Source organism: Silene latifolia, chromosome Y (genome assembly GCF_048544455.1).
Source record: "Silene latifolia isolate original U9 population chromosome Y, ASM4854445v1, whole genome shotgun sequence".
In the NCBI taxonomy this organism is placed as follows: Eukaryota; Viridiplantae; Streptophyta; class Magnoliopsida; order Caryophyllales; family Caryophyllaceae; genus Silene; species Silene latifolia.
This window is the reverse complement of record NC_133538.1, coordinates 13877047-13900968: the sequence shown is the minus strand read 5'-3', so window position 1 is coordinate 13900968 and position 23922 is coordinate 13877047. Positions and strand designations below refer to the sequence as shown.

Here is a 23922-nt window from a genome sequence, read left to right as displayed (position 1 = left end):
ACAAGAGTCCTTTACGGATGTCATCTTCAATCCTTGTCCCTAGTACGGTTAAGTCCTTGAAAGTTTTGATGTTTTGGTATCTCAAATGATTGGCATAGATGGGCTTGAGATTATCCACAAACTTTTCCACAAGGGTAGCTTCATCCGGGCGTTCAACTAGTTGGGTGCTAGTTTTCCTCCACCTACTTAGGAAGTCGGTGAATCCTTCTTTGTCATTTTGGGTAAGAACCTCTAGAGTACGCATGTTTACTTGGATCTCGGCATTATCCGCATATTGTTTAGAGAACTCGATTGCGGCATCTTCCCAAGTAACGACCTTCTTGTGATCTAAGGAGTAGAACCATTGCTTTGGGATAGTGTCAAGAGATGAAGGAAAGATCCTTAAGAACATCTCGGGTTTGATGCCTTTGATAGACATGTAATCCTTGAAGGCACGGATGTGGTTCAAAGGGTTCTCATGCCCCTTGAACTTAGGGATATCCGTCATATTGAAGTTGGTTGGCAATTTGGAATTGACGGCCTCATACTTGCGATTGTTCTCCCTATAAATGTCATCCCCCCTTAAGGTACATCAATTGCTCCTCTAAGTATTGGAGTCTTTTCTCAGCTACAGTCATCCCCATGAGAGGATTTTCATCCTTGGATTCATTATCAGTCACCTAGTACTTCACTTTCATGAGGAGGCAACCTTCCCTCTACGGCATAGATACGGCCCTCAATGAGCTCAAGGCGGTCATAGACTTGGTCTTGGGTGACTTGCATTTGGGCTAGCGCGGCTAGGATTCGATCATTACCATCTTGAAGTTGGTGGAGATTTGTTTCGCTGGATCCAGGCATCTTGAAAACTGGATAAGAGATCGGCGATGAATCAAAACACGATCGACCATTCTAACACACTCGCTAAAAGAAAGAAATGTTTTGACTCGTGAAGTGGGTGTGTGCCACTTGTGTTGAGTGAGCTTTGAAGAAAGACAAGGTTTTTGAAAATGTGTGTCCTAGTCAACTATAGTGTAGTTGTAGGAGTGGAATCGAAGTGAGGTTTTGAAATGGGCTTGTGGCACGAATTTTGACACGACAAACGGACAGAGTTTTGACCGGATTTTGCGCTAATTGAAAGCCTATTTCGAAATTTTGTTTGAAAATGGGTTTTGATTTTTTGAAAAATCGTCATGGTTTTGTTTAGAAGTGGTGATCACGTAAGGTACAAACATTTATACAAGCATTATAACGGGATGCTGAGTGCATTTAAAAGGGTTTTGGTTTAAAGGGTGGGTTGCCATACCGAACCATCAAACCCGAAGTCGTGGTGGGAGGCTCGTGCCAAACAAGAGTAAGGCCGATTCTAGTCCATTTCCTCAAGTAGTGAAGGCTCTTGATACAAACAAGAGTAAGCATCATGGTATGGATGACGTCAATCGCTATCCATTCTTAGGCCCAAATAAGAATTAGGACCGTTTAGACGGGACGATTGGTCGAATGGGTTAGGTTGGGCCTAGGAAGGCCGAATAAAACGGTCTAGGAAGACCGAGTTATGAAAACCGACAATTGTCTTGTACAAACTATTCCCTAACCTTGTTCAAGTTTCACCCTTGCTACACGTAAGTGTATTATCCCCAGTGAGTCGCCAAAGCGTGGACAGCGGGGCCCACGGGGCGCTTGGGAGGAAAAGAGAAACAAGTGTTTGCATTTTTGTATGGAGTCGCCACCAATTTTTATGGGAAATTGGAACCGTTCGAATACCTCGTGTCATGTCAAGACACAAAGTAGAGACATGAACACTAAGCAATCGTTACCCTTAGCATTCTATGTCTAGAATGACTCTCGTGGATGCCAATGAACACGGGTGTTCACAGATATCTGGAGTAAGGGGTGAGGGTACGTATTAGGAAGCTCTTTTGATCGAACACCTAATCCCACCCGCCTTGATAGCGACCTCTACTAATGATTAGGGAAGTTATTCGTACTTGATAAATCGTCGATTGTATGCATGCAATGCAATATCCAAGTTTTAATCCTAACATGTGAGAATTAATACTAAGTCGGTGAACAATTAATTTAACAATCAATTGGGTCGAAGTAGGATTTAATGCTCAATTACATGTGAAAACATACAAGCAATAAAAGAAACATAATAATTATAAATTACAATAATGAGAATTACAATGATTACAATGGATTAGGCGATTTATGTCGGAAATACCTTTAAAACGGATAATTTGAGAAAAAGAATAAAAGAAAGAATTAACGAACAGATCAGAAGGTGATAATACGATTAATAGTCAATTATACGTAGACTAATTAACTAAGTCAAAGCAGAAAACGGAGTTCAGGGACAGAATTCAACCGAATAAAGTAAAGAAGTGCGTCCTTTGGAATAGCGCGGACAGATGTTGCGTCTGTTCTCGACCAATTCTAAATTTGTGAAGTCGGAATTGCGTGTTGTTAATACTCGTTGGTAAATTTAATGATTGGATTAATTTATTTACTCGGATGAAAGTGGTTAATAGGTTATTTACATGTGATTGAGGGGTCATAAAACAATAAAACATGGATAAGACGGAATATAAACGAATTAATTACATGGACGAATGATTGATTAATTACAGGAGTGAAAGAAATAGGCTAAACAAGATGAATTGATGACAAATTAATGACGAATAACATAATAGACAAATGAAAATATATCAAAGGTCGAATTCCAGAAACTCAATATGAACAAATTGAATTCCTACAACCCGGATTGAATTTAATGACGAAAACCCGCAAATATGAGATTATAAGGGATTTAAGTCGGATTTATGATGAATAAAACATATTAATGATGATGATTATAATATACATGTGAAACTAATGTGCTATTGCGATGAAGAATTAACAAACAAACGAAACAAATAGACACGACGAATTACAGAGGACGAACGAATAAGAAAGGAAGCAGGAACTGCGGCAGCCTCACGAAGAGGCGCAGCAGGAACTGCGCTCCTTCGAAGAGGCGCAGCAGTTGCTGCGTCCTTTCTCGACGGTTATCTACTGGAAATCCGTAAAAAGAGGTTTTAAAGCGTGGTTTTAGAAATCGGTTTTAATGATATTTTCGACATAAACCTTACATTAATGGTACAAAAGTAAATAACAATAATAAATAAAAGAAGGATTTACACCCTCAGACTTACATGTTGACGAAACGAGATGAACTAAGATATCGATTAGTGATGCTCGACGCGAATGTAAAGAAAGTGCCCTCGTAAGAGGAAAACAATTAAATTAATTAAGTTGATTGATTGTGGAGTTGGTCAAATTGGTCGGTCATTCAAACGAGGTTGGTACTCAGAAGGATTCGAGCTTACGTGGTCGAATGTTCAAGCACGTAGACGCCAAAAAGTAAGAACAAAGTCTAGAATGCAAAGGGAGAAGAGAAGGGCGGACACTCGCGTGAGAAATATGAGGAGCGAAGGCTCCTATTTATACTAATCACGTGGAGGAATTAGGGTTTCGGAGACTCTTTGGAAGTGAATCTCGGAAAGATATGAAAAATATACGAGAAATACGCAGAAAGGGCTCTGGGAAGAGGCGCAGAAGAAGCTGCGTCTCTTGGAAGAGGCGCAGACCTGCGTCTGTTTCCCAAGGGGTTTCCTCTGCGGAAGAAAGATTTCTGTGTTTGAGTTATGGTAGGACGGAAATAATTCGGTTTTCCTTAATATCTTATGTGAATATTACGGGAAATTGTTTACCAAAAGATAAAATTTATGAAATATGGAATAGAAATATCCGGAACATTCCAGAACATTCTGACTCGGGATTTAACGGTTATCAGAAAATGAAGACGTTTTAGGCCCGGACTCCAAATGTACTCTAATTACTGTCAAAACGACCGTATCGGCACGTAGATGATAACTAAGAGGTAGATATAAATGTTTGAGCGATCACTTGACGATAATATTACGAATTGTCACAAATCGTTCCGCGTACCAAACATGCGGCCCAATCATCACCGGGTGGTTTGCGAGAGGTGCAGAAATGAGGTATCTATAGCAGCCCAAGGCAAGGTCACGATGGTAGGAAGGAATCCAATGGTGTCTGTCGTCGAACATTGTAGTCAACCAATCATTATCTTCCAGCTGGAAATCTGAAATGACCTTCTGCCACTTCTCTTCGAACTCCGACGGCTCCATATCAGGGTCCCAAACAACAGCGTTGAAGCGAGCAAGGAAGTCTGTGTCTCTGCAGAGTGCTGAACCAACTTTGTCCGTGATCTTTTGTGTAATATGCCACATACAATAACGATGACTAGCTGTCTTGAAAACATAAGGGAAAGCCTGTTGTATGCCAGTCATAATGAAACAGCAAGTCGGAACGTGATATTGACCAGTGATAGGGAAAGAGCAAGTGAGTAAATTATATGTTAGTAATTTAGTTACAGTAACATTGTTATCGAATAACCTTGTAAAAGAGGAAGAGATGGAACAGTGGTAGTTGGAGTCAGAAAGTTGTGGTACAATAAATTTAAGTAAGTCTGTTACAGTAACATTGTCACACTATTACCTTCTTTATGCCAGGGCATTGATCCGTGATCATGAACTGCGGCTCTTTTTGTCCCATGGCAGTCAAGAAATGCTGAAAGGTCCATTGGAAGGAGATGTCATCCTCGTGTAATAGGAGACAACCGGCAAACAACACCGACTTTCTGTGGTGATTAACACCTGTGAATGGTGTAAAAACCATATCATACTTGTTGGTTCCTTAAGTAGGGTCGAAGCTCACAGCATCCCCAAAGAATGAGTAGTTTCTAATACATGTCGCATCAGCCCAAAAGAACTTTGTTAGACGGTTTTGCAGATCAACATCATAGGCGAAGTAGAACTGGGGTTGGGTCGCTTTGAGTTTCTCGAGTCGATCGATGAAAAGGTCAGCATCTCTTAACTCAATGTAGCACTTGATATCTCTTTGAAAGTTCTTAAAATCTATCAATGTAGCACCGATATTTTCATACCCATTGACAAGTTCCTTAACCTATCTAAAGGTCAATCCAGCGCCAATATTCAACTTGGAGTTGTCCAAGATAAGCGTCTTCTGGAACATATCAAGGGATCGTGAAATCTTATCGAGATCTCTATTACAGACAGAGGTGAGACGATGATTGTGGACTTCAGAAAACTCGTCAATCATAGCTGGGCCATCAAGGCCATGTAGAAGGGCAAATCTGACGTACGCTCGGCATCCAATTCTTGTGATTTTAACTCGCCGTGTAACTGTACTAGCTGTGGACGAACCATCACCCATATTCTCATCATCCTTGGTTACGGGGCCTTTGTTTCGGTTTAGATTCCCTGAACCCTTGACGGTTGCAGACTACGAATTTTTGGTGTGCAACACCACCTCGTAGTGTTTTCGTACTGTGCTTCCGAGGGGTAAATCCACATGCCCGAGCATAAACCTCGTAGAACTTGATTCCAGCCTCAAGGGAGGCGAAAACTGCACCAATGGTAGGTCTAAACTTGTGCTCAACCACACGCATCCATCGCTCACCTCCATTAGGCGTGTGAGACAGAACAAGCTGATTATTTGGTTAAGGATTGGGTTGCTCTTGGACAATTGGCGTAGAATGGGGTTGAGTGACAGTACTTGAGTCTGTAATACAAAAAGGAAAATATGAGTATTAGTGACCTGAAATACAACGGTGGTATTACAAAGAGTAACATTGTTACAGTAATACTAGTACTATGACAATGTAGTGACATAAGGATGGACGGGAGAACAGGAATATGCGAAGAGGCTGGACTACAATTTAGAACAAGAAACTAAAGTACATTGAAGTAACAGCAGAACAAGAGGACGTCCAGAAGTGGTACAACATATGTTATATATGCAATGGAAAATGAATATGTGTGATTGTGTTACAGTAACATTGAAATTGTAACAAGCTGAGCCTGTAAGCATTGACAGCAGAACAGGAATATACAGACAGGGGAACAGGAATATACAAGACAGGAAAATAGGACAAATATAATGAAATTTGACCGAATTTGAACGAGAAAATCAACAAATACAAGGATATTTGACCTAATATTTAAGACAAAAGCAACTACGAGTATAATCAAAGGAAAGGAGACCGTAAATTGAAGTAGAAGTGAACGGATTTCATTAAAATTGAAGCAAACATAAAATCGATTAACCTAAAAAACTGAAAAGCAACAGAATAAAGACAAATATAATCAAAATTGACGGAATGTGACGATAAAGGAACTGCGATTGTAACGCGAACGAGGAGGAGAACGCAAATATGAAAATTCGATAGGAAAAACAACAAATACAAGGATATTTCACCTAATATTTAAGAGAAAAGCAAATACGAGAATAATCAAAGGAAAGGACACCGTAAAATTGAAGTAGAAGTGAACGGATGTCATTAAAATTGAAGTAAACATAAAATCAATTAACCTAAAAAACTGAAAAGCAACGGAATAATGAAATTACAATAGCGAATGATCAGCGACATAGAATCCAGATGAAATCGCGAAAAGGAAAACTGAAAACGAAAGGATTATGGAAATTACCTGTTTGCATGTTAATGTCGGTAGAATCTGTATCCATTGTAGCAACGAGAACCTGGAAAACAGACGAATTTGATTGATTTGTGAATGAATTGATAAAAGCGAGTAAAAAACAGGAACCTAGGGTTTGTTTGCTTGATTCAGAGGATTATTTTGACTTAGAGAGATAGATAGAAAGCGAGGAAAGAGACGGAGGAGAGAGAAAGTGAAAGCTGAATTATGAGGGGAGGTTTGAATTCTTAGCTTTTATAGGTTTGTTATAATTTTCGAGATTTAATCTCGGTAGTTGATTAGGAGTAGATCTAATGGATGAGATTAAAATACTAGACTCACCTAAGATACCTAGACTCACTTGATGCAATTTCTATATATATATATATATATATATATATATAGAGGCGGGATCCGGTGAGAACGATCACTCGGTGCAAACGGTGAGAACGACCTACAATAGTAATTTAATCAAAAACATCACGCGTGATTTCGACAAAAGCTAGCACACAGCTAAACACGACTGTTTGACCAAAAAATCAACAAAATCTCTTTCTCTCTCTACTTTCCAAAATTTTCCCCCAAATCTAATCAAATATTTTCCGCGAAAACACAAGAAATTCCGCGAAAAACACACAGACTATAGCCGCCAAAATCGACTAAATTGATCGTAATCAATCGCGTTGATCATCTAATTGATGTACTGATATAATACTTTTCTGGTTGTTTTGGTGTGATTGATGCATTAACAATCGATTTTGTGATTTCGATTGGCATCCCAGAATTATTTTAATCGTAGAAAATTATGGATGTTGAGGGTTCTAGCGATTTGGGGGAACATACTGATGCGATTGTTCGGTGCTAGCAATGATATCGTCGATCACCGTCTCATCTAGGTATGTACATCTGAAAATCAGATGAGATAAGTCTTTTATATTAATCGTTGCAATAAAATCGTCTGATTGATGTATTTATTGATCATTTTGATGCGTATTCATACTAATTTAAACATATGAAGACAAATTATTACGATTGCTGCACGTGTATCGTTAGCCTGATTGATATTATGAATTGATGAGTCTGATGGATATGAACAGTTATCTTACCGGTCTGGTTAGTGTATATGATATGCAGTTTGTTTTAGAGTTGATTATTACACTTGCTGATCAAATTTCTTATGCACGCTATACAGTATTCCGTGTGTTTCAATATCATGAATATTAGTATAATTGATGTATATGCCTTATATGGAAAACGTGCCTGGTAGAAGAACGAAACCGCCCTTTATAGACCAACGTTTATGAAAGACATGTATATTAGTATAGTTGATGCGTTTGTGTTTTGTCAGCAGCGTATCTAGAATTATAATTAAGGGATATACCGATTCGTGTCATAATAAACATTTGACTTTCTGCCTGTGACAAGATTATAAGACATGATTGATGTATCTTGACGTCTACGTTAAGTAGTCAGTAATGAAAAATACGAAATTTCAGCGATCAGGCACAACTTTCTGAGATAATTTCTGTGGTTTTTTTGTTTTCTAATTGATTTCGTGCTTTTGACTAAATTAGCGTACCTGAACATTATATTTGTTGTGCATTAGTTATTTGAGCTTGCTGCTTATACCCTTATTGTTCTACTGTGTAGCGTGCATAGATGCAGGCTCACCAATCATTGAGACAAACCCGAAGGAAAGAATACCCGTATGTGCGCCAGAATTGAAGCCTGTTTTGGGTATGATCTTTGATAAACTAGATGATGGGCTAGATTTCTATAAGGCTTATGCTACTAACTCTGGTTTTAAAATGCGAAAGTCGACACAACGAAACGTGGATGGGGTTGTCATGACTAAGTACTGTGTGTGCAGTAAAGCTGGAGAAAGTAAGCCTAGAGGGAAGGTAAAAAAGAGACAAAGAACTAGAATTTTATGTAATGCAAAAATTTTTTTCCGTAGAAATGAAAAAGGTCAATATGTTATTGTTGACTTTCATGAAGGACATACCCATCTCCTCTCAACACCAAACACCGTGGTGCATTTGACTGAGTCCCGAGAGTTAACCCTTATACATAAATCCATGATTGTTGAGAATTCTAAGGTGAATAAAGGGCCTGTGCAAAGCTTTAGAATGTTCAAAGAATACGTGAAAGGGTATCAAAATGTCGGGGCATCACTTGAGGACTTCAAAAATTTTTGGAGGGATGTGAAAAAATTTATTAAAGGGTATGACGCGCAAATGATGATTGAAAATTTCATGCACAAAAAAGCCATGTGTAGTTCGTACTACTTTGATTTTGATGTTGACGATCGTGGTCGACTATCTAGGGTTTGTTGGTTTGACCCTATAGCTATAAAGAATTACAGTCTTTTTGGTGATATGACGTCTTTTGACACGACGTTTAATATGAACACGTATAAAATGATATTTGCCCCTTTCACGGGGGTTGATCATCACAAAAAATGCGTGTCATTTGGAGCAGGACTTATAAGGAAAGAGACTGATGAGGATTTCGTATGGTTGTTTCAGAATTTTCTAAGTGCAATGAGCAATAAGTATCCTGTATGCATAATTACTGATCAGGATAGGGGCATAAGATCGGGGGGTTAAAACAGTGTTGGGGACAAAACTCAGCACTGAGATATTGCATGTGGCATATCATGAAAAAGCTGCCGAGACAAGATCGGAACTACGCTATATCGGGAAACTAACTTCATGAAAGAGTTGTGCTCCTGTGTTTGGGCAGAAGATATCGAACCGTCTGAGTTTGAGGAACGGTGGTGCTCAGTTATATCTTCATACGGGCTGACCGGCAATGAATGGTTAGATACCATGTTTGACAAAAGGGCTTTTGGATCCCGACCTATTTCGGGGATTTATTTATGGGTGGACTAATGAGAACCACGTCCGTGTCCGAGTCCGAGAATAGCTTTTCGGAAATTTCATGAACCCACACTTAACTTTGGTTGAGTTTCTTATGAGGTATGAGAGTGCTATGGATGCTCAGCGATGGAAACAATCTAAATTAATAGCCGAATCAAAAACTCCTTCCCGATCTAGAGACGCCTCACCCTTTGGAAAAACACGCTTCGAGTTCTACACCCCGGTGATGTTTTCGAATTTAAAAACGAGTGGGTGGTCACTGTTTCACCTGTGGTGTTAAAATATTAGGGGTTACTACCGTGTGACATCCCCATTATTGATCGTGAAAAAGACAAGGTTTAAATGTTATCTTTATCTCTGACGAAATGAAAGTGAATCGCACTGTAAAAAGTTCGAGAGACATGGAATTTTGTGCCGTCATGCGCTTTACGTGTTGAAAGAACAAGGCCTTGATGAGTGTTCGAACAGTAAGATTAAGTCGGTGGAGCAAATTGGCAACATGTCGGCCGATTTGTAGTAATGTGCCACATACTTTAATTGAAGATTGTAACTCATTAGATGTTAGACGGCACAAAATTGGTACCTTATGGTCCGAGGTGTTCTCGTGTGTGACGCATTTGAACAAAAAGCGAGTATGTTGACGAATTTTGGGAATTTTGAAAGATTTTAAAGATAAGATAAACGCACAAACCAGTACGTCGGAATGTAGTAGTAGTAGTACCACGGGTGATAGGCTGAGAAAGAAGAATAGGGAACTTGAGATGCTCTTAGGAACAAAAATACCAAAGGAAGTGGTTGTCTTACCTCTGTCTGAGTCAAAAACAAAAGGGTCTGGAAAAAGAATGATGTCCCAAAGGGAAAAAGCTACAAAAGAACAGAAGAAAGCGGCCAGGAAATGCAATGCTTGCGGAGAGTTAGGATTCCATGATAGTCGGAATTGTCCTGGGAGAGTATGATTCCATGATACAGTACGCTTATTAATTTGATCAAAGTGAAATAGTTTCCTTTCATCTGTTTAATATTTCGGTGGTAGATGATTGACAGTATCTATGTATCCTCTTGATCGAATATCCGATGCCTACGAGGAGTCTTAAAACGCCTCTTTAGCCTCTGGTCTATCCTTTGACTCGTGGAATTGAGTTGTTTTTACGGTGATGACAATTGCGGATGATACATTCTTTGCTAATGATGTTGCCTTTTCGATTCATCTTTGTATTAATGATTTGTCAGATTGAATATGTTTAGATCGATTGTTGTATCTAATCAAATTTGTAACCGTTAATGTTTTATAGCATTTGTTCGTTTGGGAATGAACAACGGAAAAGAGATGCGGAACACATACCCAAATATAATGAATAATGGCGGGAGGAATTGAGACTTCATTTTTGCTCTGCTATATGGGATTTTTGAACTTTTTTTTTTTTTTTTTTTTTTTTTTTTTTGATTTTTTTTTTTTTTTTTTATAGCATTTGTTTTATAGCACAACATAATAGCGTATCCACATGGATTATATGTGCATCTGGCAAGGCTGAAAGTGTATCTGTCAGAATTGTGAATGGAAACACTTTTTTTTTTTTGTCGGAAGGAAACACTTGTTATATCATATACAAGTGAAAGTTTATGGAAGGCTTGCGTTCTAGATATTAAAGAGCTAATGAATCTGCTCATTTTTTGATATGTGAAATGGTAAAAAGTAAGCTTTCAGATTTCTTCACAAAAAGCGTGACTATTAACACGACTGTTGCACATGTTTTTCATGAAAATCGTACACATTAGTATTAATTGTGAAAAAACGCAGCGTAACATATTAATAAACAAAGATTCGCGAACTCAAGTTACATAGACAAAATCCTAATATTGTATGACATCTAATTATCTATTACCTGATGATTTCATTAGACACGATTGATTTCAATAGTCACAAATGATATTGTACAAGGCGTCTTTTAAAAAAAAAAAAAGGTTGTTGGTGGGTTGTTAAAGAATATAGTATTGGTATGGTATCACAATTGATGTTGTGGTTATTAACATGTTTGGTAAACATGTTAACATGATTGATGCACATGTTATACATGATGAGCGTGAGTATTAACACGATTGGTGCACATGTTATACATGATCAACATACTTAGTAATTAAAGAGGTTGCCCGAATCCTAGCCCATTGCCACATAGACACCACCATTTGTCTAAACACAGACAGACGGTATGGGATGCATATCCTACATATTATCCACAAAAAGTAGATGCCCTTCCATTACAAACGGTCAAAGCTATCATGATTCCATATCCAACGGGATGCCACAAATGAAAACAGCATGAACCAAAGGCGTTTCAAAAGACGCCTTGTACTTAGAAAACCAGATACACAAATAACGTAAAGGTAGTTAATACAATGCAACAAAACCCCAATTACACCATCACAAAGTCCATAAGATGTACATGACGTTTACTAAGCCTACATGTCAGCCACAATCCTGCCAAACGCAAAGCCGCTCCCATGACTTTTAGTAAGCCTACATATCACACATGAGAAAAGAAAACAATGTAAACCTTGCACTTGTACAGATGTGATCAGTTAAAACTAACAATAAAGACATAATGAAAAATGAGATTTATTTTGAATACCTTACGATTGTTCTCCTGCCAACGTAACAATTTGAGCGCGACGTCCTTCCTAAATCCAGCCAACGCCTTGAAGTTGCTTTTGTCCTGCAGACCTCGGTTGCGGCCAGCTTCTAACCACTTGAGGACATGAACGCCGCAATCAAACCTTCGACAAACAAAACTATAATAAGTACCAACACAGGCGGCCTTACTTTATCATCCGTGCACAAGTCACCCCATGTCCAGCATACAAAAATCAAATAAAAACATGGGACATTTCGTCGCGACGCACATACTGCATTAAATGTACCTAACAACTGACCTAGTGTGACATACTCATTGAAAAGTAAATTAAAAAAGATGAGTACTTGATTTTCTTTTGCGAGGAACATCAGAGTCGAAAACTTAGCTAGAGGCACCCCTACAAGATGCTTGTAGCCTTTGGACCAAGCATAAGATCCGGAAGACATTAGTAACCTAAAACAAAATGATACATTGAACCTATTAGTCATGAATCCTCAAGAAAGCATTATCGAACGAGAACAATTATAATATTTTTAAAAATATACCACTTCCGCAGCAAGTTCAGTGTCAGCCCGGATATCCTTAGGACGTAGTGAGTTCAGAATATAGTTCGTCTTCATCTCCAGATCACACACAATAAGAAACCAGTGTTCATTATCAATGATGGGTATAAAAACCTGTTGACAAAAATAAAAGACGTATGGTATGAATGAAATGGGTTTGATCTTCATAAACGAAAAAATACGAGTGTGATACATATCCACAGGTTAGAAAAACAGAACAATATACTTACGGCTTTCACACACACCCCATCTGTAGGCATATATGATGTTTTGATGTAATTGCGACCAAGATTTTTATCTCGTTGAGGATTGAGATGCTAGAATAGACAAACATATCGATTATTAAGACAAACATTCAAATTGATAATAGAAAGTTAATCACGGATGAGAAGGGTAACACTCACACGTGCGATGGTAGATGGGATATACAACAAATCGGCTTTAGCATAGTTGAATAGATCCGAACATATCGATCACCTAAAATTGAAAAAACGAGTGTTGTTCTATACTACATAAAAATAGAAATAAACACGTACGAAAATTAAGTAGTCACCATACCATATCCGCAACCCACTTCCGGGGTTTCAAAGAGCACATGCCTTCCTTTGTTACTTGACCAAAGCTTGTCTTGACGACTACGTCACTACAAAAATAACATATACACCAACGAAAAAAAGCTTATTATGTGCTACTTCTAACAACACATATAAAGTTGACAAGGTAAACATACTAAAAAGGATGAAACATTACTCTTTAGCTGATTCTCCCGCACGTATAAGGAACACGTAGTCTAACAGGTGCGTGTCAGTATATTCCACTTCTTTTACAGCCGCTTGTTTCCTTTAAAAAACGAAAAAGGACAATATATTTAGTAAGGTTAACGATCACTTGCAAACAAAAAAGAAAACAAAAAAGAAAACAAAAAAAAAAAAAAAAAAAAAAGAAAAAGAAAAAAATGGGTGCTTGCCCAGATTTGACGTTAAGACGCTTCGCAGCCATCAACACTTGTTTTGATAATTCGTTCTGAGGACACGACAAAACCGCAAAACAGTACTTCATCTTCTGTTTAAGAAGGGTCTTGCCAATTGCAGCCCCTGATCTAGACTGGATGGTTCAATATGTGAAACAATTGTTAATGAGAAAGTTGTGATTGCTTATTTACTAAACGTACATAGCCAAAAAAAAGGACGTATCTTACATTTATGAACTGAGATTTGAGCAATTGGCGGGACCCCGTATATGTCTCCATGTAACACATCAGATAAATGCCATCATCAACGACGTCAATCGCATGCGTTTTGGGGACGAATTCTTCACATGAGAAAAACTGGACTGTCTTAAATCTGAATGATTTGGAGACCATGTCACATCGAACAAAATCCCTCTGAAAAAAGTCAGATTACAATCAGAAACGTCAACGGAGTAAGAAAACTAAATTAAACGTTTGACAAAGTGAACGGGTGTGCGCAAAAATCATGTTCTCACCACCATGCGAACAGAATCAGAGAAGTCCACTGATTTAGGATGCATAGGATGAATGACTTCAATCTTTCGAGACACCATGTTAACACGGACCGAGATGCGGCTCACGGAGTGTAAAGGGAACATCATCGGTTTTGAAACACATATATTAACCTTAGTAGAAACCTAAACAGGACAAAGCGACAAATGATACTAAAAATAAAAAATACGAGATCTTTGAAAGCTCACCAATTTGACGTTATCGTATTCGGTAATATCTTCACATTTGATTCCCTGAAGTTAAACATATTTAACAACCAAAATAAAGTCAGGTAGGACGATAGCAAGAATATCTATATAGGAAAACATAACATTGATTAAAACTGAAGGTTAAAACAAAGATAAATCAATCATAGGGAAACTTACATTATGAGTCACAAAAGCGTATAAACGCAAAGGGGATGAGGCAGCTTTTAACTCCTCTCGCTTGTTCAATAGATTAGCCCATGCATTTATCACATTTGTAGAAATCTTTGTGTCTGAGATAAAGGACACTAAATCGTACCTTCTTAGCTGGAACAAACGATTCCTGAACAATACCTCGCTGAAAATAACAAGACAGTCAGAAACAATAGACAAAAAATATAGATACGTTCTGATATACTAACGAATTACCCCACAAACTGATCACGATTAAACATTTAACTTTAGATTGAAATAGGTTGTAAAAAAAAAGATTATAAATACCTTTCATCAGATCCTTCCTCAAAAACCAAGTCAGAAACATCTTTCTCCGGTTGGCTCAATTCAGAAAACATGGATATATTCCTTTGAATAAAAGGTGACTTGTATACGTTTGGAACAGCTACACCTCTCTTGGTCTCTATGTTAGCAGCATGGTGGACTACGTGAACTGATTCAACAGGATCATTAGGACAATCGGGAGAAGCAACAGGTGCATTAGGAGAGCGGCAGACGGGGGGAAACAACGATTTGCAGAAGGACAGTCAGTAGAACCAGTGGCTGCGATTTATCTTGAGATTGAAATAGATTGAAGGTCGGGAACTCGGGAGCAACTCGTCTTTTCTTTGGTATGGGTACATCCACTGGATCCTTGTTGAACGCGTTACCCAACGCGATGGCGCCGCCACAAAGGTAGGATCGTTCCAACAAGGATCGTCATTGCTGCCTTCTGGTGTAGATGGAACACGACCGCCATGAACCGCGGAGGCTGACCTACCCCCTGTAGTAGACGTATCCTTAACAGTGTGTGAATCTGATCCTGAACCCGAGGCAGCAGCAGATTCATCAGTGCGCTTGTCACTGCCACCAACAACTGGGTCACCCCGTCCGCGATCCACTTTTGTCCCAACCTCATCTTCAGGTACACCAGGTGGTGTTAACTGGAAACCCCCTAGTAGAGAGTCTGCCATGGCGGACAGGTGACAAACAAGCTGAGAATTCGGCATTATACGCTTGGCGTATTAATAGAATCTGCGAAATTACGAAATGCGGTAGCAAGGGCTTTTTTGTGCTTGCGGCGTTTCAATGCAAGAACTGACGTGTGATCTGTTGGCATCGTGCCCATCACGTCCATTGTTGTCAGCCGCGTCATCTTCGTCATTACCAACAATATCATCATCCTCAGACACAACATCAGGTGCTGTTCTGCCACGGCTCTCCACATACCCAGGACCAAAGCAATCTGGGTGCTTTACCAACTGTGAATCAATAAAACCAGAACCAAACCGATGAGCTTCCCTTTTTTCTCTAGATATTCGCAAAGAAATCGCTTCCTTCGTCCATGTACATAATGTTGGGAACATCCGCGTAACTGATCTAGCCTTAAAAACCGACCTATCAAGGTAAATGAAAATTAAAACCATGATAGGACCTTTATAGATCTTCTTACAGCTCCCATTGGCCTCCTTCTCCTTATCATCTCTCCACTGTTCAACACTTGCAATCAAGTTTCTTCGGGTAAAATCGCACCATCTCAGTTTTGGAATCACGGAGACATCACTCAAACACTTGAGTATTCGCACACTTGGAACACTTCCCTTAATTCCCATAAGAAACGCAGACACAACATATACGATAAAATTTCTCTTGAAATCATCCCCACCTTGTCTCTGTTCAGCCATCTTATTCAATAGGTGGGTGTAGGTAACTTTGTCAACACCTCAAACCGAGACTTCCATGCAAGTAACCATCTCTACAAACACCTCGGTCGATCAAAACGAGTGGCTTGCACTATTTCTACCTCACCCATAGGTAACCCCGTGGCAAGATGAACATCTTCATCCCGAATAGGCAACGGTTGTTTAATAGGGAAGACGTGAATGGATCAAATCCGGAGACAAGCCGTGTGCTAAGCGCCGGGAAGCATATCCGTTTTAAGGCACAGTATACCGCCAAAGCCCATCTCTTGAATATCTGAAATTTGATTGTCGGAGAGGCCACTATTGATGAAATTTAAAAGACCACTAGGACTCATCCTTGTTTTCAATACCGGAAAATCTTCGGAAGGATCACATCCAGCTTGTTGCATACTTGAGACAGGGACTGCTCGATGTCTGCTTGTCCCTTCTCCATCAAGTGCCGATGTTTCTAAACGTGTTCTCTTCATAATGACACCTGTTATCATAAAAAATGTAGATGTCAAATGTAATCAATGTACCTAAATAACAACAAATGCGTATGGACATATGTGATAAACTGAACCTATATATCACAGTGCAAAACACATAGTAACCTCATTGTAAAGGATCAAGCGAAACAAAAATAAGCCATGAAAAAAGGTTTCCAGAAACAATATGCATAGGTACATTTATACACACAACATAAACTAAAAGACGTATCCAGCAACTCATTCAACGTACATATAGCCCGTAATGACGTACATGACCGGCACATAACCCAATAAATGAACAAAACTCACGTCAACACACAAACAATCCATGAAAAAAAAACTCTCCCTACATACCAAGGGCATCACAAATATGTTAAAGCGGGAAAAAATAAAATGCAAAACAAATGAAGATGTGGTCCCCTCATGAAAAGGGCACTGATGTAGTCATTGTTATTAAACTCAAAAATAACATACGTATGGGCTAAATAGACGTGATTAACGAGTATTAAAGTGCACCTACACCCTAAACTACACATTAAGTGTAAAACACCAACTGAAACACACAACAAAACAAAAAACAAATAAATAAAATAATACAAACAGTCAAAAAAATCATATACCGCACACACAAACTTATGCCAAGCATACAAAAATGCCACAAATACGTAGGACATATCAGAAAGACAAACACCACATGAATGTACCTATGAACTGACAATGTGTGTGATAACGATTACGACGTACCTAATGATACGGTACCATTAAAACGTATGAAAAAGGCAGATAACACACACAAGCTTAAATCTGAAGTAAACACAAGGACATAACGTGGAAAACACACATAAAATTAGCTCAACAAGAAAAAACAACAACTAGAAGGTTGTAAACAACACAAATCTCAGAAAGAAAAACATCAAAACTTCAATCGTGTTAAACTTAGAGTGCTAAACAGCAAAACAAGGAGGAAAAAAATGTAAAATCACACCAAGACGACGATGCTCCTAAGTTGAAACAAAACAAAAACCTGCATGCAACCGAACGGAAATAAGTATCAAATAAAATCAATGAATAATCCGAACATAAACAAAAATATACCTAAAATTAACCACGACAGTAATAACAAATACCTAATTAACAGATTCTCAACCGTAACGCAGATAAACCTGCATTGATGATTTCGAAAGACAACAACGAACATAGATTGACTTATCAAAGGATAATTGACTTAATAAAAGAAATTATCGAAGAAATAGGCATAAACAACTACAAGTTGAAGATCAAAACATACCAGAATACTTGCGAATTTTATAGAAAATAGAGCGATTAAGTAGAAGCGAACGTGAAAACGGTCGAATGATAATCAATCATCATTATCAACAATTAATCCACCGCAAATTGACGAACAACTGATTTAGAGAAGAAATTAGGTAAACTGCATTAATGATTTCGAAAGACAAATACGAAGTTAGATTGACTTATTAAAGGATAACTCGACTTAATAAAACAAAAAAAAAAGAAGAAATAGACATTAACAACTAAAAGTTGAAGATCAAATCATACCTAATTACTTGCGAAATCCATGGAAATACAGCGATTAAAGGAATTAGAACGAGAAAACGGCAAACAAATCATAATCATTCATTGTTAACAACAAGAAATGCACCGGAAATTGATGACGAAATGATTTGGGGAAGAAATTAGGGTTTATGGTGATTTGGGGGAAAAATGTAGAGAGAAGAGCGAAACAGAAAAAATGAGAGGAGAGAGAAGGAAATGATAAAAATCTCACAAATATATATGAACCGCGTAAAATTAAAAAATTAACAAAACCGTATAATAACTGTTATAAAATCCTACTATTGTAGGTCGTTCTCACCGTTTGCACCGAGTGATCGTTCTCACATAGGATCCTAAATCTATATATATATATATATATATATATATATATATATATATATATATATATATATATATATATATATATATATATATATATATATATATATATGTGTGTCAAACCAACATTCATAACAACTTCTACAATCCAAAATGCCAAAACTAATTACATAATTATTAGTAAAGCCTGACAAAAAGGAACATTTATACCTTAACATTCAATACCCTAAGTGCCCTAAGTACAAATACAGTACGTTGGCCAGAAAGTTGTACAAACTTATGATAGACCTACGTCAAATCAACGACTTCAACATAAGAGAACCTTCGACGAGCTAGTAAGGGTGTTGCTATTGCTTTCGCTTCTTCATGTGACAAAGGTGGCATATCCCGCAACATCTCATCAACTTGCTTAATTTGACTGTCATTAACTGGATTAAGATGGGTGTTTTGAAAAACATTTCTTCGTTGGTGAACATGCATGACGAATTTGGCTGCCATATTATCCGTCATAAAACACTTGCATCTTTTGGAAATTAGTCTACCACGACTACGCACTATCCTCATGCCATTAATGTCATTAAATCCTAAAGTTTGCAGGTAAGCTATCAGAACACCAGGTGAATACGGGAAGAAAATAAAGAGTTTAGCCCATAATTTACAGACATTGGCCATGGTTGCCCTATCAGAGCATTTATCAAGGTGATTGAAGATTTTTAACACAAGATTTGGATCAGTTAAGACATCATATCTTGATTGATTGCGACGATCATTGAACTCCATTTTGGTAACTTGATCAAGGTAACTCAGAGAGTCTGTTTTCTCTTTGACATAATATTGGATAAAAAGTTCTCGTTCTACTTCCTCGCGATTGACTACCCAACCTTTGCACCAATTTTCCATTTTTTTATGTTTCTGTATGCAGAATTGAAAAGAGGGAATAATTTTAAATGGAGGAAATATGTAAAACTTTACCTGACTCAGTATAATAGTTACTAACTTTAGTAGCTTTACTCACAGCGCATATGCTACTTAGTATGCATTGTTTGAACTTGATATTTAAACAATTTCAGTAGAAAATCAACAACAAACATCAACAACATGGGGAATCAGGGTTTGATTATTGCGTAATTAGGTTAATTAGCAAAAATGTGAACAACAAGACTACAAATCTAAGAATCTGCCATATAAGGACAATGAATTAGCGTAATTAGCAAAAATTTTGGAAGTTCAGTCCCTAATTTCATGATTTCAACTAATGTACGTGATAAGGTTATTTTCAGTCGTTTGCCTTAATCAAAATAAATCCCATACTATTACTAACAAAATAGCTAGTGGTAAGTTAGGGTCGAATCCACAGGAAGGCGGTGATTATCTAGTTTGTTGATATTTAAATCTGTCTTAAAGGTAACAATTTTATGGGGTTTGATTGAGTTTGATTTTTAAACAACTAATAGCAATTTAAATAAAGATGATAAACAATAATATTAAAGAGTCTAGGGATTTGGGTTCACTAGGTAGTCATCAAAGGGTAGGATTTAATTCATTGATTGAGCAATTTATATTGTCGAAAGTCATATGATCGGTCGATTCTAATATGTCTTTTTAGATTTAACTTAACATGCGATCGCTATCATTAAGTTGGTCTAATTCAATTATTGTGGCCTATACTAGTCTTAACCCGGTCGGTGATAATCCTAGTTTATGCAAGACTAATTAATCAATTCTGATCAGTAATCAACTAATTATAAGTAATACGATAATTGAACAACAATAGAAAGCAATTTAACAATCAATTCATAAGTAACCCCTTTTCTAACAACCTAGATCCCCTTTCACCCTAGATAAGAGATTTAGCTACGCATAATAGAAATAAGAACAACAATAACAATAATAAGAAACATGATTGCAAGCATAAAAGATGAACAATGAAATAAATGATTAATAATAAAGGAAAGATTAAGAACAATACCGTAAATAGCTAGATCCGGAAGTAAGAACAATAAATAAACTAAACTAAGTATTTGAGAGAGTTTTCTAAGGTATCTATATTAAACCTATGTAAAATAAAGCATAAATAACCTAGGGTATGAGTTTTGGTATTTATATCAATACATAACCGACTTAAGGAAAGTTGCGGGAATTATAAAACTGGAAGGTTCCTCGATCGAGCCAAGGTGGACTCGATCGAGGAACCACTTCCTCGATCGAGCCAGGCCTGGCTCGATCGAGGCACCAAAGTTCAAGAACACCCAACTCTCGACATTGCAAAGTTTATTGATTAGGTTGGTTCCTCGATCGAGTCAAGAGTGACTCGATCGAGCATGAAGTTCGTCGATCGAGCCAAGGTTGACTCGATCGAGGCACCAATTTCTCGCTTCGCACAAGATGAACTTCAAACGACCGCCATTTCTTCGTTACTTGTCAGAAACAAGCGATTTTTGCGGCGTTGGAAAGCTAAGAAGATAAGATTTTACATCCAATTGGAATTACTTGAAAATATATTGTAGAACTCGAGATATGGCTCTTCAATTTAGGCACTTGTAATAAGAAGCTCTTTTCTTCGTGTTTTCTTCTTAACTTCTCTTCCTTCATTCTTATGGATTCTCGTGCCATGCTTCGTGTATCCCTTCATGCCCACTCCGCGATGCTCATTTCATTCCTTTGCTCCTCAAATGCATCATTCCTGCATCAAACATCAAAAGGCGGAAGTATCGACATTCTAACTTAAAAGGCATGTAAATGCTATATAAACTAGCACGAAAAGCGTATCAAAAGCAATTAAGGGGAGGCATAAATATGTATATAATTATGACTCATCAGTACGTAGTTTCTTAACTTCCCCAACCCTCATTTCCAAGTTTCCCCAATCTAATTCACCAAAACCCTAATTTGACAAACATAATTCATTATTCCAACTGTAACACATTAATGAAGGCGTAAATTCAACTAATATAATCGACAAATTTAAAAATTACAAAGACAGAAATACTGAAACCCTAATTTCGCAAAATCAGTCCCTAATTTCATGATTTCAACTAATGTACGTAGTTGCTTAACTTCCCCAGCCCTCATTTTCAAGTTTCTCCAATATAATTCACGAAAACCCTAATTTGACAAGCATAATTCATAATTCCGACTATAACAAATTAATGAAGGCTTAAATTCAACTAATTTAGTCGACAAATTTAAAAATTACAAAGACAGAAACACAGAAACCCTAATTTCGCTAAAAAATAATCATATATATATATATATATATATATATATATATATATATATATATATATATATAGAGCAAGGTTCAAATGAGTCCCTCATATTATTTGAGTCTCTAAGTCCTTACTAGAGCCCTTGGATCATTCAAGATGAAGGGTTAAGATTGGAAGCAAAAAAATACACTTCACACTAATTTATCACTTTATCTCTACTCACACTAATTAATCACTAACACAAACTAACTAAACACAAAATCACTATATATATTTTTTCCACTCATCAACTTCTCTCTCATCTCACACATTTCACTCCTCTCTTCTCTCAAAAACCCAAATAAATCAAAATCTAAATAATTAAAAAAATCCAAATATATCAAAACCCAAATAAATCACTCACTACTCTCTTTCTCACTCACCATCACCGTCCACCGCCGCCACTCTCACCACCACCATGTGACCACTGTCGCCAACCACCACGGTTTTTTTTTTAATTACGTTTTTTTTTTTTTTTTTTTTTTTTTTTTTTTTAGATTTGTTGTTACTATGAAGTACATTAAATTTTGTTTGTGTCGCTTCTTTTGGTGATGGTCGAATGAATGGTGGTGGTTGTGCCGGTTTTTTTTTTATCAAAATTGTTCTTAGAATTTGTTCCCTTTTTAGTAGATCTACACATGATTATGGTTATGAGAAAGATTTAAAATTTTATATCTAGTTTTTAAAATGAAATTGTGATTTAAATTATAAATCTATTAAAAAAAATTAGATCTAGTTTTCTAAATGATTTAAAGTACACTTTTGAAAAAAAAAATTGTATTATTTCGTTTTTTTGGCAAAAAAAAAAGAGTCGTGCTTGTTATTGTTGGTTGTTGAGTTGGTGTAGTTGTTGACGACGGCAAAAGTTGTTGGTGGACTGAAATTACACTCATATAGGATTAAAGTTACACTCTTAATGAACTAAAGTTACACTCTTAATAAATTAAAATTATACTATGAATATGGACCAAAGTTACACTTTAATAGACTAAAGTTTTAGTTTTAATAGACTAACATTACACTTGTAAGAGACTAAAGTTACACTTTCAAGTTTCAATGGACTAAAGTTACACTTTAATAGACTAAAATTACACTTGTAAGAGACTAAAGTTACACTCATAAAAGACTTCTTGTAGATTAACCACTTATGAAATTTTCATAATTTTAACCTAACTTATTGTAGATTAATTGACTTATAAGTGTAACCGTATTCTTTTAGAAGTATAACTTTAATGTTTTGAGAGTGTAATTTTAGTCTTTTGAGAGTTAAATTTAGTCCACTTAAAGTATAATCTTTAGTCCATATTAAGTGTAGCCTTAGTCCATATTAAGTGTAACCTTAGTCCATTAAGAGGAGACTGTAATTTTAGTACATATTAAAATTATAGCTTTAGTCCATTAAGAGTATAACTTTAGCCATTGCGAGTGTAACTTTAATAGAGATAAGTGTAACTTTAATAGAGATAAATGTAACTTTAATATAGAAAACTATAACTTTAAGAAACTGTAACTTTAATAGAAATATGTGTAACTTTAATAGACAATATGTGTAACTTTAATAGACAATATGTGTAACTTTAATCTCAACCAAGATCTAAAGTTACAAAAAAAATAGATTTACAAAAAAAAAAACACAGATTTGAAAAATTAACCCAATAAAAAAACAAGACCTAAAAAAAAAAGTACCATAATAGAGCAAAATGTAATTTTAATAGAATAATGTGTATCCTTAATAGAAAAGGAGTGTAACTTTAATACAATACGAGTGCAACTTTAAAAGAACTTAAAAAACGAACTAAAAAAAACTAGATCTAAAACCAAAAAGTTTGAATACAAAATCTGAAAAAAAAAAATAAAACACTTTGAATGGCTAGTGCCGAAAGGCTATGAAATGCTAGTGCCTAAAGGCTATGAAAGTATGGTACTTCCCAGGGGAGGTGACATTCCATGGTTATGAAAGTATGGCCCAAAGGCTACTATAGTCAGAAATTATCACACTTTGAATCATGATTTCTGTTTTTGCTTCCATAACTCATTTAAAAGATGTATGACATTCTTGAGTGGGTGTACA

At 36.8% G+C, this 23922-nt stretch overlaps 2 protein-coding genes across 2 annotated transcripts; one reads left to right on the top strand and one right to left on the bottom strand.

Moving 5' to 3' along the window:
- Positions 1-7344: 7344 nt before the first annotated feature.
- LOC141627623 (protein FAR1-RELATED SEQUENCE 5-like) lies at positions 7345-9148 on the top strand. The gene is made up of 3 exons (XM_074440856.1): positions 7345-7397; positions 7637-7737; positions 8190-9148. The coding sequence occupies exons 1-3, from the start codon at positions 7345-7347 to the stop codon at positions 9146-9148; spliced, it is 1113 nt and encodes a 370-aa protein (XP_074296957.1).
- Positions 9149-13163: 4015 nt separating this feature from the next.
- On the bottom strand, positions 13164-15034 carry LOC141627622 (uncharacterized). Its single transcript, XM_074440855.1, has 8 exons — positions 14823-15034; positions 14502-14679; positions 14325-14369; positions 14100-14261; positions 13813-13998; positions 13582-13718; positions 13365-13454; positions 13164-13257 (listed from the first exon to the last, which is right to left on the bottom strand). Exons 1-8 carry the CDS (start codon positions 14891-14893, stop codon positions 13164-13166), a joined length of 963 nt encoding a protein of 320 aa, XP_074296956.1. The 5' UTR covers positions 14894-15034.
- Positions 15035-23922: the final 8888 nt, after the last annotated feature.